A 16,587-nucleotide genomic window follows, 5' to 3' on the forward strand; every position below is an offset into this window, starting at 1 on the left:
CTGAATGCATGTCCACATAATTTTTTGTGGCTGAATCTGAAGCTGAAGTGGGCTCAGTCAAATTGGTCAATTTGTGCGCTGTCATGTTAATGTCTGTGTAAAAGATATTAGCGTATGCCACTCGAGTGTCCACATACCCTTTTGTGGCAGCGTCGTGAGAAGTGGTTGGATCTGTCACATTGATCAATTTGTGAGAACTTAAATCCAAGTCCCCAGTGATCGTGCTTGACCCGTCCGTTTTAATTCGTATGCTCGAACTGACGTCGACGTAATTTTTTGTGGCGGCGTCATGAAGATTTGTCGGTTCATTCAAATTAATCGCTTTGTGAAAATTTAAATCCAAGTCTGCAGCTCCAATCACTGTGCAAGTTCCTCCCGACGAATGCGTGTCCACGTAATTTTTTGTAGCGACGTCTAAATAGCGGCAAATAAAACATTGAACTTATTTCTACGTCTGACCCTTTTTTCTTCGTATACAATTTACCAAAAAGAATAGGAGAACTGCCAGGCTTTGTTTTTAAAATAGACAAGTCTTCTGTTACTATCTTCTTCGATCTTCCACCTTTCTTCAACAAAGGACTCAACTCTTTTACTTGTTCGCGAAGGTATTTTGATATTTTTTTAGTCACCTCTGCAAATTTACTCCCCTCCTCGCTTAAAAAAGACATGGAATAACCTTTCAGATTCTTAGTCTCTAAATTCAAACTCTTAAATACTCCAAGAGAATGTAAAACAGGAGTGCGCAATACAACTGGACCTTTGCCTGAAGGGTACTCATAATACAACAGAACCTTTTGAAACTGAATTGGACTTGTTGCTGAATATATCTCACCCACTGATAATTTACTCTCATCAAAATTCTCGACAGTTATATAATTCATCTTTTCATAAAGAAAAGAAAATTACTTAACTCATTTTTTAATCCGTGGAAAATTCTTCAAACTTTTTATTCTGCTCCTTGACTTTATTATTTTTCATACTCGAATATATCCTCATTCACCATGCCACTTTTTTCAAAACGAATCCTTTCACACGTTATTCTCAACTCAAACTCTACCTTTTTACAAATAATGGTAAAGTCCAAATCGTTTTCAAAACTATATATCTTGTAATGATACCTATCCTCATAAGGAGAACAAGAATACACCTCTTCATAATCTTCCGTCTTAAGATAAACGGCTAAAACAAAACCATCATCTTACTCATTTTTTAATGGGATGGAAAATTTATTTTTTTTCAGAGACTCGAAACAATTTTTTATTATCCACCCACGAGTTAAACGAGTCTGGATATCCTAACCATTTAACCAGTGATTTGCTCTTTGTTTTGCGTATGATTTTTTCAATTCTAAATATGTCTTGATGGGTCTTTTGCATTTCCTGTTCGTAAAAAGTACCTTGAATTTCTTCACCATTAGCGTCGGTGATTTTATACGTAGGAGGATCTGTATACTGAACTTTTGACACGGTAAAAACCTCTTCAGTCCATCTCAGCGTATACCCCTTTTCAAAATGAGACTTCTTTTTAGTAATCCCCACTTTGTCACCTATGGAAAAGTTTGGATCTTTTCTTTCAGTTTGCGCCTTTCCATACAAATTCATCCAAACCTTGCTCTTTTCTTCGCTGACTTCAACTGGTGTCATTTTTATAGAAGAGTGCTTTGTACTGTTGTAATTTTTCACCATTTCATCTAAAACGTCAATGTATTTATTAGTGTTGTTGGCTGAAAAGTATTTAAACATTTTTTCATTCATCGTTCTATTCCACCTCTCAACGACACAACTTTTTTCCTCGTTTTCAGTAGAATACAATTGCACACCCAGCGCTTTCACATGCTTGTTGTAAAATTCTTTTCCTTTGTCCACGCACAATTTGGAACACTTTCTTTTTTCAAATATTTTTTTAACGCTTCAGCTACATCAAGAACCGTTTTGCTTTTTAATGGAAAAATCCATCCATACTTTGAAAACACGTCAATCACCATGAGCAAATATTTTACGCCGTCGTTGAATTTTGAAAACGATTGCATGTCTACCAAATCTGCAGCCAATATTTCATCGACGTCATTCACAATCACCCTTCTTTTTTTAAAATGACGAATGACCGGTTTATGAAGCTCCTCTGCAAGCTGATTTGTCCATTTCAGGTTCGTCGCGGGAATTTTTTTTTTTACTAACACCCAATCCAAATTTAGCTTTTGCTTTAATCACAGGAGTAATGAGCTTTTTTTCGTTGATTTCTTTTTGAGTGGGGTTGGGTTCCATCTTTACCAAATCCATCAATCCATCTCTACCAAATCACCTCCTTTTGTTGCAGAAACAAACTTGCATTTGGTCGTTCCGCAAGAATCGCAAGTCCCTTTTAACATATTTCGATTATTTTTTGTCTTCTCGTTTCTCATGTGAATGGTTTCAGTTTCTCTTTTACACTTGACGCAATACATTTTAAATACATAAAGAAAATTTTTTATATATATAAAATGGAAGTGATTGATCTATCATGGAATATTGGTAAAACTAAAAGAAACAACAACAAGCTTTTCCCGAGAAGCATTCGAGGTATCATCGTTGGAAAGTCTGGATGCGGAAAAACAACGTTGCTTCTCAATTTATTGCTTACCCAGTAAACATCGAACAGTTGGTAAGTAGTTGGCCCGATCCTAATAACCAACTATTAGCTACAGTTGGGCCAACAGTCGGCTATTTAGTTGGTACCGTGAAAAAAACGTAACGCTTTTACCAACACTTAGCCAACTGTTTTTAAATAATTGGTTGCCATTAACGGCCCAACAATAATAAAACAGTTGGCTAACAGTTGGTACCATTACCGGCCCAACTATATGATTTTTTTTCGCGATTTTTTAAATTCGCTTTTGCGCTTAAATTGAAAGTGCAAAAGTTATAAATCATGTTTTGAATATTGCTTAATAACAAAGTATAACTTTGCTTTTTAATATTTAATTTTCTATTTAATAGTGATTGTTTGTATATCAGATTTTACCAGTCAAACAGTACAACTGTCCACACAAAATATTGTATTATATTTATAGATAACTTAGTTGAATACACAAAATGAACAAATTTTTTATCATTACACTTTTATTTCCAGATCATTAAAAAAATATATTTACAAATAAAAAACTAAAAATATTCTATTATTGTAGTTAATATTGTTAAAGGTTTGAAATTAATATTGGCAGCTTTAATTAAAAACAATATTTTAAAACGCTAGTATTTAAAAACGTGGCGATTTATTAGATAATTATCAATAATAATTAAGAAAAATTAGAATTATAAATAAAATTAAGATAAATAAGCTTTTATAAATTTGCAAAAGAAAATAATAACTAAATATTCTTTTCATTGATTAACTGCAACTGATTTTTTATAACCTTGGTTTTCGTCTGTCTATTTATTCGCCCATCTCCTTGATCAATTGCGCCCTGTAACCAACTTGAAACAATCGGGTAAATATCTTTATCCTTGGAATTAAGATACTGAATTCTTACTGCTGCTAAAAGAATAAAATGAAAATAAATTTAAAAACTCAATTTACTTTTTGTTTAAATACAAATTATTTTTAAGTTATTTTTAAGTTCTTATACATATACTTTGCAAATCGAGAATTACATTAACTGGTTGGCAAATATGTGCATATGATAACCGAGATAAAAATATGTGCATATGATAACCGAGAGCAATTAGCTTATAGGTTCAAGAAAAACTTCTATATGCTCTTTAAGAATCATATAGTTGAATACTAATAAATCATAGTTTACATTGGCAATTAACATCTCTAGTTAAGAATAAAATACGACATTGATAAGTTCAAGTCACCAAGGGAGAACATAATATCTTACAAATTCACAACTAATGACAACACTGGTAATTGTCATAAGTACTAACATATTGTATTCTTTCTTAGTGTTGTAAACATATTTTTGTAAATATAATAATACAGTTGACTTTAATAGACTAAAAATTTACATAACTAGTAATACTTACATAGTAAGCACTTTAACACAAAATGATAACATTGCAACTTAATCTTGCCCATTCCAGTAGCTACCATCTTACTTGAAGATCCATTTAGATTACATAAAATGCTAAAATTTTTAGAAAACATGGCACCCAACACATGTCATATGTATTCTGGACGTTCAACTTTACCGCTAATAGAACGCAGATATTCTAACTAAAAGCAAATAATGCTACAGATTACAACTTTTTTTATTTAAATTATTTTTTTAAAGGTAAATGAAAATGTAATGCGGTATAATATAACTAAGGTATTATTAAATTACCTTTGATAAATTACAATTATAAGACTTATAAAAAAACTTATCTTTGATCTTATAAAATAATAATTACTAGTTTAAACTCAACCTGTAGACTGCTACAAACATTATAATATAGAAAATAATTTCAAATTACATAGAGAGCCAGCTCAGATTTCATCTGTAGCATAAGGTTAATCCTCTCCAAAACTTCCTTACTTTCCATTGGAAGGCCAGGGGGAACAACAATGTCTTCATTATCCAAAAAACTTTCAACTTCTAAAAACTTATTTTTTTGCTCCAGTTCTGTTAATCTTAACTCCAAAGCTGCTAACATCTCTATAAACATACTTAAATTATTAAATAATATTTCATTGCATTTGAATCTTATTGGAAAACTGGTTTCAAAAACACAATCTAGTTATTAAATTGAAGACATACATGGATGAACGTGTTATGGAACTCAAATATTTGGAGTTAAAGTTTTAAATATTCATGTTATTTATCCCTTTAGGTAAATTGATTGCTGTAAAAATGGTATTCTAGCACATTTTTGTGTTGTGTTATTAAGGTCACAGGAAAGAGCTTTATTTAAAACCTTTATCTGCATAACAAAGTAGAAATGTGTATTTTTGTAACATGAAATATGTATTTTTTTAAAGCCTTCATCCATTTATGACATTAATTAAAACACAATTTTTTTTTTACAAAAAATATAAATAGTTTTCTTTTGTCAATACAGGTCAGCATCATAATCAATGTATGTATGCGTAACACATATACAATGTATAACAAGTAGTAAAACAAAAAAAAACAACAAACAAACAGTTTATCCAAAACCTTTCTTTCCTGATCCCCAAAATTTTGAACAGTTTTCTCATAGTTTTTAGAAGTTGATGTCCCTTTTAATAAAATGCTATAATTATATGCATTATATGAATATGCATATATATACACACATATACACACACACATATATATATATATATAATATAATATAAATGTCATATATGCTTAACATGAAATGTATATGCCATATTGTATATCCAATTGCATATACCATTTATTTATATACTGCATATATTATGTCAATATTGTATGTATGGCATATATTTATGCAATATATACAAAATACATACATATAAATTATTTTACTATAACATATATATTAGAATATAACAACTTTTACGTATGCATGTTATATACAGGATGTCTGCCAATATTTTAAGGTGGATTTCCCTGACTTTTTCCTCATATTTTCCTGATCTTCTACCTGTTTTCCTTGATTTAATTTAAAGTTACCCAAATTCAATTTCACAAAAATTGACCAGAGTCGTTTAGAAAAATGCTCTTCAACTGCAAAAATGTAAACAATAATACAACCCACAATAAATGTATCAAGTATTGATACATTTAATGTAAGCAATAATACAACCCATATTAAATGTATCAAGTATTGATACATTCAAAATGGGTTGTATTATTGTTTACATTTTTGCATGTGAAGATTCAAGATTGGCTTGATGCAAGAAAAGTTTATAACACTATTTGCCAAATAAACTTTTATATTACATGTACTATATACAACTTATTTAAGTTATGTAAGTTTGATGAAGAGCCATTTTCCCTGATTTCTCCCTGATTTTTCTAAAATTCAACCTAATTTCCTAGATTTTTTGCAGATATCTGATTTCCCTGATTTCCCCTGATCTGGCAGACACCCTGTATATATGTATACATACATACATACATACATACATACATACATACATACATACATACATACATACATACATACATACATACATACATACATACATACATACATACATACATACATACATACATACATACATACATACATACATACAAACAAACAAACAAACAAGGAAATACACTGCCACATGAGTCAAAAAAAAGAATATTTGCAGACTTCTCTGGCTTATCAAAATACTCCCAAATGACGCCAGCGTTTTTCATTTTCATATTAATCTCAATTCTTAATCTTACATTCTTAAAAAGTACACAGAAATTTATAAACAACGATGCCAACAGGAAACTGAATATTTTGCTGAGCTGGTTTCATGAAAAAAGAAAACAGAAAACCAAGCTCTTAAATAATTAAGGGTGGAATGCAAGAACCGAACTTCAAATTTGAAGTCGAACTTCAAACCTTAAGCGCGACTTGAGCGAATGCACAAAGCGAACTTCAACTCAAGTCAGACTTGAAAACCGCTAAAAATAGACCGTTTTCAAGTCTGACTTCAAACCAGACTTGAGAGAGCAAAAATTCCTTCCGAATGCAAGAACCCGACTTGAAATTTCAAGTCAGACTTCAAATCTCAAGTCTGACTTGAACGGAATGCAAGAAGCGAACTTGAACTGAAGTCAGACTTGAAAAACGAGAATTTTTGAATTTTCAAGTCATTTTTTCAAGTCTGCTCCAGACCAATCTTGAAACCAAACTTGAAAAAAAAAACAGACCGCCATTATCATTTTGCTGATGCGTAACAAAACTTTACTATTACTATATAACTTATTACAACCTTTGCAAGTATGAAAATGAGTCTTTAACAAGCAAAAGTAGTTACTTGGGCATATTGACGTAATTAATTTAGAAGGTTACATTGTGAAAGTATATTTGTCAATGAATTCATTACAGAAAACTGAATACCAACATTGTGAAAACGTGTGTCTTTTAAAACATCCTGTAACTCGTATGTAATGATCCAACATGTCATATTTTGATGCCATTAGAAATGTTTATTAGCTTTTTGAAATGTCGAACTTCCTACCATTATAAAAGCTGTTGATTAAGGCACGTTTTTGTGATACAGTATAAAAGTAAATTCCATTTAGTAATAAACAGTTGCAGTTATACAAAGAAGTGATACATGTAAAAGGAGTAAAAGAGAATTCACGAGAAGAAGTAGTTATAATATGAAGTATTAAAAAAAAAATTGTTTTAAAACGTTCAAAAATGAATCGGTATGAGCTGAATTTTAGAAGAAGAAGAAGAAGAAGAAGAAATATGCCAAATCTCATTCCAAGGTTTATTATTGACAGAGCCAATCCTTTAGAAGTTTATAATGATATAGAATTTAAAAGGCGCTACAGATTTTCCAAAGAAACCTTTTTAATATTGGCTAATGACATTATTAACAACAATGTTAGCAATCGAGGGTGCCCTCTTTCATCTGTACAACAACTGGCTATTGCATTTCGGTTTTATGCTACTGGTTCATTCCAAGTGAGTAGATATTCAAGAAATGGTATTAGACAATGGTACCTTTTTATTGTATTGTATTCTTATTGTATTCTTATTGTAGATTTTGTATTATGTTTTTAAATAACACCATTTTATAACAACAAATAAAGTAATCATATACTCAAGTAACAATAAATAAAGTACTTCACATTTAAATTTGTATGATTTGATCTAATTAAGTACACTCTTTTAGAGAGTAATAGGAGATTTGGAGGAGCTGAAAGTTAATCAGTCAACTGTTTGTCGAGTAGTTAAAAACATTTCAATTCCAATTGCCAACAAAAGATATCAGTACATAAAGTTTCCGACAGAAGCTGATTCTTTGATAATTCAGCAAAGGTGATTATAAGTTTTCATGGATATTTGCATTTTGCTATTTCATACAAACTTTAAAATTTTCTTTGATAACGAAAATATTTATATTTGTCAACCATTGTTTAGATTTTACCAAATTCAAAGATTCCCAGGATGTATAGGAGCAATTGATGGAACACATATTCCTATAATAAACCCTGGTGGAGAAAACCCAGAAATATATCGAAACAGAAAGGGGTTTTTTTCTTTGAATTGCCAGGTCATTGCAGGTCCTTCAAAAGAAATTTTATCTGCTTGTGTTCAATGGCCTGGAAGTGTTCATGATTCACGAGTTTTTTCCAACTCAGCTATTAAAGAAGTTTTAGAAGCTCGCCAACATGTTCATGTTATAGGTGATTCTGGCTATCCTTGTAAACAATATTTAATGACACCTTTTTCAAACCCAAAAAATGAAAATGAAATCCAATACAATTACAGTTTGAGAAGTACACCTATGGCAGTTGAATGTTGTTTTGGTATATTAAAAAAACGATTTCCTTGTCTTAGCATTCCCTTACGAACTAAATTACAAAATTCCATAGCCATAATTGTATCCTGTTTTGTGCTTCACAACATTGCCCTTCTAGAAAATGATCATTGGGAAGACAATGAAATACAAAATAGCAATGAAGAAGATGGCGCTGAAGCATTTACAAGAGATATTTATGGAGAAGCAAAAAGAAATCAAATTGTGGACCAATTTTTTTAAAAAATCTTTTTTGTGTGTCTGATTATAGATAAAAGTTATATTTGCATATTATTTCAAAAAAAAAAAAATACATTTCAAATTAGTACTATATATCAAAAAACAATTTCACTAAGAAATAAAATAATAATTTAAAACATAAAATAAAAAACACTAGATCTGATGTCGTTTGAAAATAATTTTCCTCAATTAGAATAATTCTGTTGTGTTTTTTTTAATACTTATAACTGTGACAATTTTTTTTGGTAAATTTCCATTTTAATTTCATGTTCTTTTAGTTTGTATTGTTGCTTTTGCTGGAGTAAGTTTATTTTTATGTTAGCTATTTCTATTTGTTTTTGCATTAGTTCTTTATCAAGTTCATGAATTTCATTATATTGCTTTTTTTCGATTTTTTTAGAGAGAGATATCTTTTTTAATGTTGAGCATTGTTCTTTTTCATGTGTTAATGAACCAGATGCAATCAAAGGCTCAGTAAAAGTTTTCTTTTCTGTTTCTATGATTGGCCCAATAGTATCAGAAGTCCTGTCTCCATATGTGATCTCCATTGACTCGTTCAGAATACCTATATAAATAAATAATATATTTAAATGATGAAAAATGTGTGCATATATATATATATATATATATGTATATGTCTATATATGTGTGTGTGTGTGTGTGTGTGTATATATATACATATATATATATATATATATATATATATATATATATATATATATATATATATATATATATATATATATATATATATATATATATATATATATATATATATATATATATATATATAGTTTTAGCTTTGAGAAAACCAAGTTTGTTTAAAATAATTAGTTTTGTCAGTATTTGTAAAAAACCTTAATTTTCATTAAAATTTAAGAAAAAAGATAAAATTGAAAAATAAAATATGAAATTAAAAAAATAAATAAATATATAGTATTAAAAAGAAATAAAATTAAAAAATAAAATAAAATTACATTGCAGTATAGCATCATCCCCAAATGGTGTCAAAATAGGATTCAATGATTTTGGTGGTAATATCTGCAGAACGCTTTCAATTTCCTGTGACGGAACAGGAGTTTGACTAGGACCTCCGCCAGTTTTGTTTAGCTCTTTTCTTTCACTAAAATCCAAAGAATTGGTTAGAAAAACCCCATATTATTAACTTTAAAGTAATATCGACAAGAAAACATGTTGTAAAAGTCTGACAGAGAGAAGTCCAGCACTGTATAAACTTTACTGGTAACCATACAGTTTGGACAAGAAAATCATTGTCCCACAATTCATATTTTAATAACATTTTTCGATATAAATAACGTTTGCTAAATGTACACAAGACTTCTTTTAGATGTCTAAAACATGTCTTATGTTTACTGGGTGCTTGCCTATAAAAATAATCTTTGTTTTTTTTTTCTTTATTTGGTACTTACAAATCAACAAATTGTTTTGCTTTTTGCTTTAAGTTCATCCAGCATTTCTTTAGTTCTTTTTGATCTCTTTTAACTCCGATGTCTTGGCTGTTGAATAATTGCGTTATTTCTTCCCACAAAGATTTTTTTTTTAAGGGAGACATTATCCGTTTTCTTTTCTTCGATGTCTTTGTAGTCTTTGATTATATTGATCAAAAGTGATTTTTCTTGCTGACTGAAAATTCGTCTTTTAGAATTCATTTTACAAATATTTACAAAGTAAGCAAAAAGTCTATAGTGGATATGCATTTTGAAATTTTTGTTCTTTTATATGATGAGCAATTCCGATCATAAATATTTACGACAAAATTTTCATTTTGATAAAAGGAAACAGAATAGGCAGTAAACAAAAAAACAGACTATAATAACACATTTATTTGTTATCTTTTCCTTTTCACTGCTTTAAAGTTGTAAAAGTGTCATGATTAACTAAACTAATACCTGTAGTTAAATTGTAATTTATATTGTCATATAATTTATATATTGATCGTATATTATACAAATATCATTAAACGAATTTGTTTCAGTAAAAGGTTTTTCCCGTACAAAAAATCCATTGCCCCTATTGGTTGCGAAGTGCATATTCCGATAAGCGCCCAGAATTCAACGCCTCGGCTATTTTTCAAGTTCGACTTTCTCAAGCACGAACTTGAAATTTTCAAGTCTCGTTTACGCATTCGCTCAAGTCAATTTTTCAAGTCTGACTTGACAAAGTCGAACTTGAGATTTCAAGTCGAACTTGACTCAAGTTCGGTTCTTGCATTCCACCCTAAATCAGGCTCAGTCAACGGCCATCTTACAAAGGCCACCTTACGAAGGCTGGACAACAAATGACAATAAGTAAAAAACAGCGTGTAATTGTAAAAATCAATTACAAAATAGCAATTGCAATTACAATTGCACAAAATTCTATTACTATTTCAACTACTTGTAATTGTAACTTACAAAATACACTTATAATTACTTCATCAAAATGTATTTAATTCCAATTAAAATACTGTTATAATTGTAATTGACAGTTATAATTGTAATTTACAAAGTCTAGTAGGATCTCTAAGACATGTGAAGTACTTATCAAGTTTAAGGGTAGACACATAAATGAATCAAATATATTTTATATTTTACATTTTCCAGAGTAGGTGGGGTAAATAATTTGTTAAGGTTCCTCTTCAACTATCAAAGCTAAGGATCAAGACTAGTCAAAGAACTAGTCAAAAAACTAGTCAAAGAACTATCCAAAGAACTAATCAAAGCTAAGGATCTCCTACATCAGCGTTATCATTTCTGAACTTGTCAAATGGATCTTTATCTAGTAAAAAGTTTAAGGCGCTACTTTGCGTCTAAACATCAAAATCTGTGCAGCAGTTGGAAAGTTGTTTGCGTTTGAAAATGGAGAAAAAAAATAAATTGCGCTATATTTTGCAATATCGTTACGACAAAGGGAAGTATGCTGCAAAGGTTAAAAAGTTTGTGCTGTGTACGGTGAAGGTACTTTATCAAAATCTACTCTCGGAAAAGGTATACTCACTTTCGTTCAGGTATTTTTAATGTGAAAGATGACTCACTCTAGTTGCCTAATCAGTAAAAAAGCTGATCGAATTCTCGAAAAAGTCCAGCAAGATAGGCATATCAGTGTCAATACTAGTATGGAGCTAGGCAGTGACCAGCAAACCGTTAAAAACCATTTACGTAAAGCTGGCTATAAAAAGAAGATATGGATTCCTCATGAGTTGAGCTTGAAAAAAACATGACAGACCAAGTTATCATCTGCGATGATAATTTACGTTTTTTTTACGATTTATTTCACGCTACTGAAACGTAATGAAATCAAGACATTACTAAAACGTGTCATAAACGTGATGAAAAATGGACCACGTACGACAATCAAAAGCGTAGAAGATCGTAGATAAAGGATGTTGAACAGTCTAACAAGGTGATGCTGAATGTGTGGTGGGATTGGAAGGGAATCGTCCACTATGATCTACTTCCAATAGATCAGACGATTGATTATCAAGTCTGTTGTGGACAACTAAAGAGATAACGCCAGGCAATTGAAAGAAAACGGGCCGAATTGAATAACAGGAAAGGTGTTTCATTTCATCATGATAACACCCGACTTCTTTGATGAAGGTTTACAGAGGTTCTTCACCGGTGGTAACTTGGCTTCTAACCGAAAAATGGCGAAATGTTATCGATAATAATGGGAAATATTTGATTTAAATAAACTTTTTTTTAAATTGTAAAAAAACCAGCTGAATTTAACTAAAAATACGCTACGAACTTTTTCCCAGACCCAGTATCTTTTGTTTCTGCATTTTAATTTTTCAATGCTCCCACATAGAGGGTTTAGGTTAAAGGTGAAGGTACCTGTGATTTTTTTTGGCAGAAATATTAGAAAGTTATACTCAAATAACCCTAGCCAAAAATTAAAATTGTATCCGCTCCTAAATTGAAACTTTACGTTTTTTTGTTGTTTTTTTTAATAATAAGTAGTTATGTACCGAAATTTTGTTGTCTTTGGCACTACAGATAGCCTAATAAATTTCAAAATATAATGAGAATACATTCATTTTTTAGAATTATATATGTTATATATGTAAACATATGTATATTAAAATTTAAAATGTGTTTGTAAAGAATTTCATGTACTTTAGCAGGAAAAAATTAATACTGAAAAAAAAAAAAAAAAATGAATCGGAAAAAAAATCATCAGGAGTGCAAAAGTATAGTCTGTTTTGGATGTTGCGACAAGAACAAACAATGTATATCCCAAAGTACAGCTCAAATTGCTTTAAAAAATCTAGTAAGGAACCATATAGATAGTGGTTTTGATGTTAATGTGAACTCCTTTCCTACTGGAGTTTGTCCGAAGTGCAAGACTGCAATATATAAGAAAGAGTATATTTATCTTTTTTTGTCATTTTTAATTTGTCACTTTTTGTAAAAATATTTTTTAATTTCTTAAATGCAAGATAAAAATATTTTTTACAGAAAGGGAAAAATGTTAAAAGTGCAGAAATCTCCTGGAAAAGAGGAAGAGTTACTATTTCAATGCTTGGCAGAATACAAGTGGTATCTGAATTATGTCAATGCCCAATCTGTAGTCTGGCAAGGGACACTAGAAGTAACATTGAGATGAACTTAAAGGAGTACATTGACCCAAATTCTAAAAACAATTATTGGGGATGAAAAACAGGGTAAGGTTAAACTATCAACATTTGGAACATCACATACACACCTTGGAAAAAGTATCTCTCCAAAAAAGATTAGTTTAGACAGTATTTAATATTAAAAAAAACACAATCTGCCTGAATGTCTTATTAAAATTATGTTGACTGAAATAAGAAACGATGTTGGTCGATCAGGATTTGAAACCAATGTGGAGATTGGTGTGATAGAAAGTCCCATTTACTAAATCAGTTTTATTGCGCTCAGCAGTTGACATTATAGCAAGGTAACCATACAGTGGTTAAAAAGGATGTCTGCTACGTCGCTGGACATTCCCAAAATATATATATATATATATATATATATATATATATATATATATATATATATATATATATATATATATATATATATATATATATATATATATATATATATATATATATATATATATATATATTCACAACTTCAATATTTTGCTGAATAAATATGATGCGTCGGTAAATAGAAGCAAACAGAGCGAATGATTATAGCAAACTAAAGCAATAATTAAGCAAAGTATACAAGGTTAATTGTTCGAACGGATGGTAAGAAGTTATTAATCCGGGCTAACAATTAGATTTACAGTTCAGTATTTTATTATAGTGCTTGTCAAATCGAGAACGGTCTAAAGTTTATTAAAAAAAAAAAAGATTTATATACTTAAACGGAGGTTGTTTTAATTTTTGACTTAAACAAATTAATAAGAAACTCGAATGGACATACCTTTTTTTATTAAGTTATAGAGTACTTCATTTTTTAAATATTTTCTTTTATTTATTAAAAAAAAAATAAAAGTAATTATTTCTTAGAGAACAAATTCCGGACTTCCCTTTCTAATTACACCCTGAGTAAAGTTTTAGTCAAATTCTATTGATATTTATCATCAGGAGGAGAAGACTGTAATTAACAACAATCATATATTAAAATATATTAATGGACATCCCCAATTATTTTATACAAAGCTGTGTATCTTTTTAATTATTTGCATTTTGAACAATATAAAAAGAAAGAAAGGGTTTTAAACATTAAAAATTAAATTCGGACTTCCCTCAATACATACACCCTGTTTGGTATGTATTTATTAAACACTTCTTAAACATAAATTTTAGACAGTTTAATTATTCGCTTAAAATGTCGACCAACTCTCAAGTTCAAATAACTCTCCAAACAAAATGTTAATCGGAGTTAGTCCATTGGAAAGAAAGATTGGAAAAAAATATTACTTGTTTTAAAGTCAAACATCCAAATATAATATTTGGATGTTTGTCTATAAAACAAGTAATATTTTTTTGATATAAGAATAGGTCGTGTGTAATTGTTAAGCGTTGGTGCTGACTATGGTTATCATCATTTTCTTCTAAAATAGATAGTGTGCGAAGCGATGATGCTTGATAATGGTTAGCATCATGTGTGATAAAATATTGGGCGATTGCTAAGCCGTCTTACCTCATATATGTGTTTGTCAATGAGGAAGGGGGGATGCTAAAACTTAACATTTTTGGGGAGGGGTTAAAATTGCGACTTACCCAAGAAAATTCCTGTACACGCCCCTGATACCTATGCTTGTTGATGAAATATGCAAACAAAGAGATATTATTCTCCAAAAATCAATTGTGAGGATTGGTATTGACAGCGGCCAAGGGTCAATTAAAGTTGTTATAAGTATTTTTTTAATCAGAAAAACTTGAAGATCAATTAAGGAACCAAAAGGACTTGGGTGTAAACAAAGTTATTATATTGGCAATAGTCCGACATGTTGAAGAAAGCAGCTACAATTTAGCCCAAACTGTCCACCTTCTCAAACTGTATGAATGGAAATACTTCCTTGCATCAGACCTTAAGCTGATCAATATCATGCTAGGATTGTCTGCCCATGGTGGAAAAGATACCTGTAGTTATTGTATTGGAGCAAAGGACAAATTAGGAGAACTAAGAACTTTTGGTAGTTTATCCCATCAGCATCAACGATTTGTTGATGCAGGGACACCACAGAAGTTGATGCAGAGCTTCTTTAATGTCAAAACCCATGTCTTTTTGATGAGAGCCCCGATAGCCTGGTATTGGGTGTTATACCTCCACCAGAGCTGCATTTATATGAGCATATTATCACACAGGTGTCCAGAGTACTATTTTCAGATAAGATCTTAACTAAGTTCTTAGAAAAAAAACTGTTACTCAGCATGGCTACAATGGTGGAGGACTAGATGGACCTAATTGTCAAAAAGCTCTAATATCATTAGATGAGATGATAACTGTAGCGCCTCTGAAGTACCATGTGTGTATTAACACATTACAAGAATATTAATAAGACTATCAAGAGGTTTAGTGTCTCTCAAAGTAATCCTTATCATGGAATAAAACTGAGAAGAATGGCTGAGACATGAGAGCTCAATCAGAGTATAACGTTTAAGTTGGTTAAGATGAAAAACTTGGATGTAAATAAACTAATATGATATCCTCATAAACGTCAGTAGTAGGGAAATGCCGACTCTGGCTCATTTATCATTTTTGGTATTTTTTTGTGTGAGCATGGGTTCTTGCTCATTTTCAATTCGACCATAATGCAACCATGAATATTTTTTGCGTGTCACTTTTTTTGGTTGAGGGTACTTACCTTTTTTTCAGAAGAACTTCCAATAATTGATCAAGTTAAATTTGTTTTTGTAATGTCCGTGGGCGTGATGACGCGTTCATTAAACGACATAAAAGAATTTTTTTTTTTTTTAAAAAAATATTTCTTGTAAGAACAAAGCATGCAGGTGAATTGAAAGCGCTGTTTGAACTTTTGCTCAATAACATCAAAACGGTGAGTTTTACCATTGACAAGAAGGGAATTCATTTAAAGACAAAAGCCACCATAAATCTCATGTTTGAAGTTGATCTTTTTGCTCATCAGTTTGACGAATACGTGTTCGGGTTTGAAGAGCCGTTGCATATTGGCATTGAACAGCTGTTTTGAATTTCAAAAATCGTTTCTTTTTCAAGCATGATTGACGTGTTTGTTGAAAAGGACAAACCGTTGATAGTTTCATCACCCGGAGAAATTGGAATGCTGAAAGCGTATTTTCTTTGAAAACGTTGGAATGTTTTCAAAAAATTTATGTGGATCATTTAGATCCTTCGGATCTGTGGGTCTTTCAGACTTAAAGATTTAAATTTAAAAACGGAATGCTGGAAAAGGGTGAATTGGGTCCAAGCAATGAACCGGATCCAACGGATTCATATCCTTTTCCGCTACTTATGAACAGTCCATCTCCATTGACAGATGTGTTTTTCACCCAAGGCCTTAAAAATAAACCAGATC

The 16,587-nt window shown here is 30.6% G+C and overlaps 3 protein-coding genes and 1 pseudogene across 9 annotated transcripts in view; 2 read left to right on the top strand and 2 right to left on the bottom strand.

Annotated features, from left to right (window-relative positions):
• The window catches only part of LOC149890990 (uncharacterized), a 198,628-nt gene that overhangs the window by 84,097 nt on the left and 97,944 nt on the right, over positions 1-16,587 (top strand). The gene's annotated exons all lie outside the window — the stretch shown is intronic.
• Positions 3,201-16,587, bottom strand: part of LOC149890992 (uncharacterized) — a 48,359-nt gene continuing 34,972 nt past the window's right edge. The window contains exons 1-4 of one of the 6 annotated variants that reach the window (XR_016450801.1): positions 5,117-6,418; positions 4,434-4,615; positions 4,005-4,194; positions 3,226-3,513 (exon numbers count right to left, since the gene is read on the bottom strand). Coding sequence is in view for 4 of the 6 variants with exons in the window: in XM_090082138.1 (XP_089938264.1) it covers positions 3,412-3,481; positions 4,005-4,035 (101 nt within the window). In the remaining 2 variants the exon portion in view is untranslated. Of the gene's footprint in view, positions 3,514-4,004; positions 4,195-4,433; positions 6,419-16,587 lie in introns of those variants that run through there. The other 5 variants (XR_016450800.1, XM_090082138.1, XM_090082141.1 and 2 more) reach the window with 5 other exon arrangements.
• Positions 6,772-10,823, bottom strand: LOC149890993 (myb/SANT-like DNA-binding domain-containing protein 3). Its single transcript, XM_090082136.1, has 3 exons — positions 10,035-10,823; positions 9,582-9,727; positions 6,772-9,169 (listed from the first exon to the last, which is right to left on the bottom strand). Exons 1-3 carry the CDS (start codon positions 10,175-10,177, stop codon positions 8,826-8,828), a joined length of 633 nt encoding a protein of 210 aa, XP_089938262.1. The 5' UTR covers positions 10,178-10,823; the 3' UTR covers positions 6,772-8,825.
• LOC149890994 (uncharacterized) lies at positions 12,860-14,971 on the top strand (annotated as a pseudogene).

Source organism: Hydra viridissima, unplaced genomic scaffold, assembly GCF_058129835.1.
Source record: "Hydra viridissima isolate aposymbiotic clone 2 unplaced genomic scaffold, HvirCarnegie_v1 scaffold_3, whole genome shotgun sequence".
Taxonomy (NCBI): Eukaryota; Metazoa; Cnidaria; class Hydrozoa; order Anthoathecata; family Hydridae; genus Hydra; species Hydra viridissima.

What these genes read in the sequence shown, in the direction of transcription:
- LOC149890993 (XM_090082136.1), bottom strand. Translation starts at nt 10,177, where the DNA reads ATGTCTCCCTTAAAAAAAAAATCTTTGTGGGAAGAAATAACGCAATTA. An exon ending in GCAAAACAATTTGTTGATTT is followed by an intron (nt 9,728 to 10,034) that starts GTAAGTACCAAA and finishes TTTGGATTTTAG; the next exon opens with TGAAAGAAAAGAGCTAAACA. An exon ending in GGATGATGCTATACTGCAAT is followed by an intron (nt 9,170 to 9,581) that starts GTAATTTTATTT and finishes TTATTTATATAG; the next exon opens with GTATTCTGAACGAGTCAATG.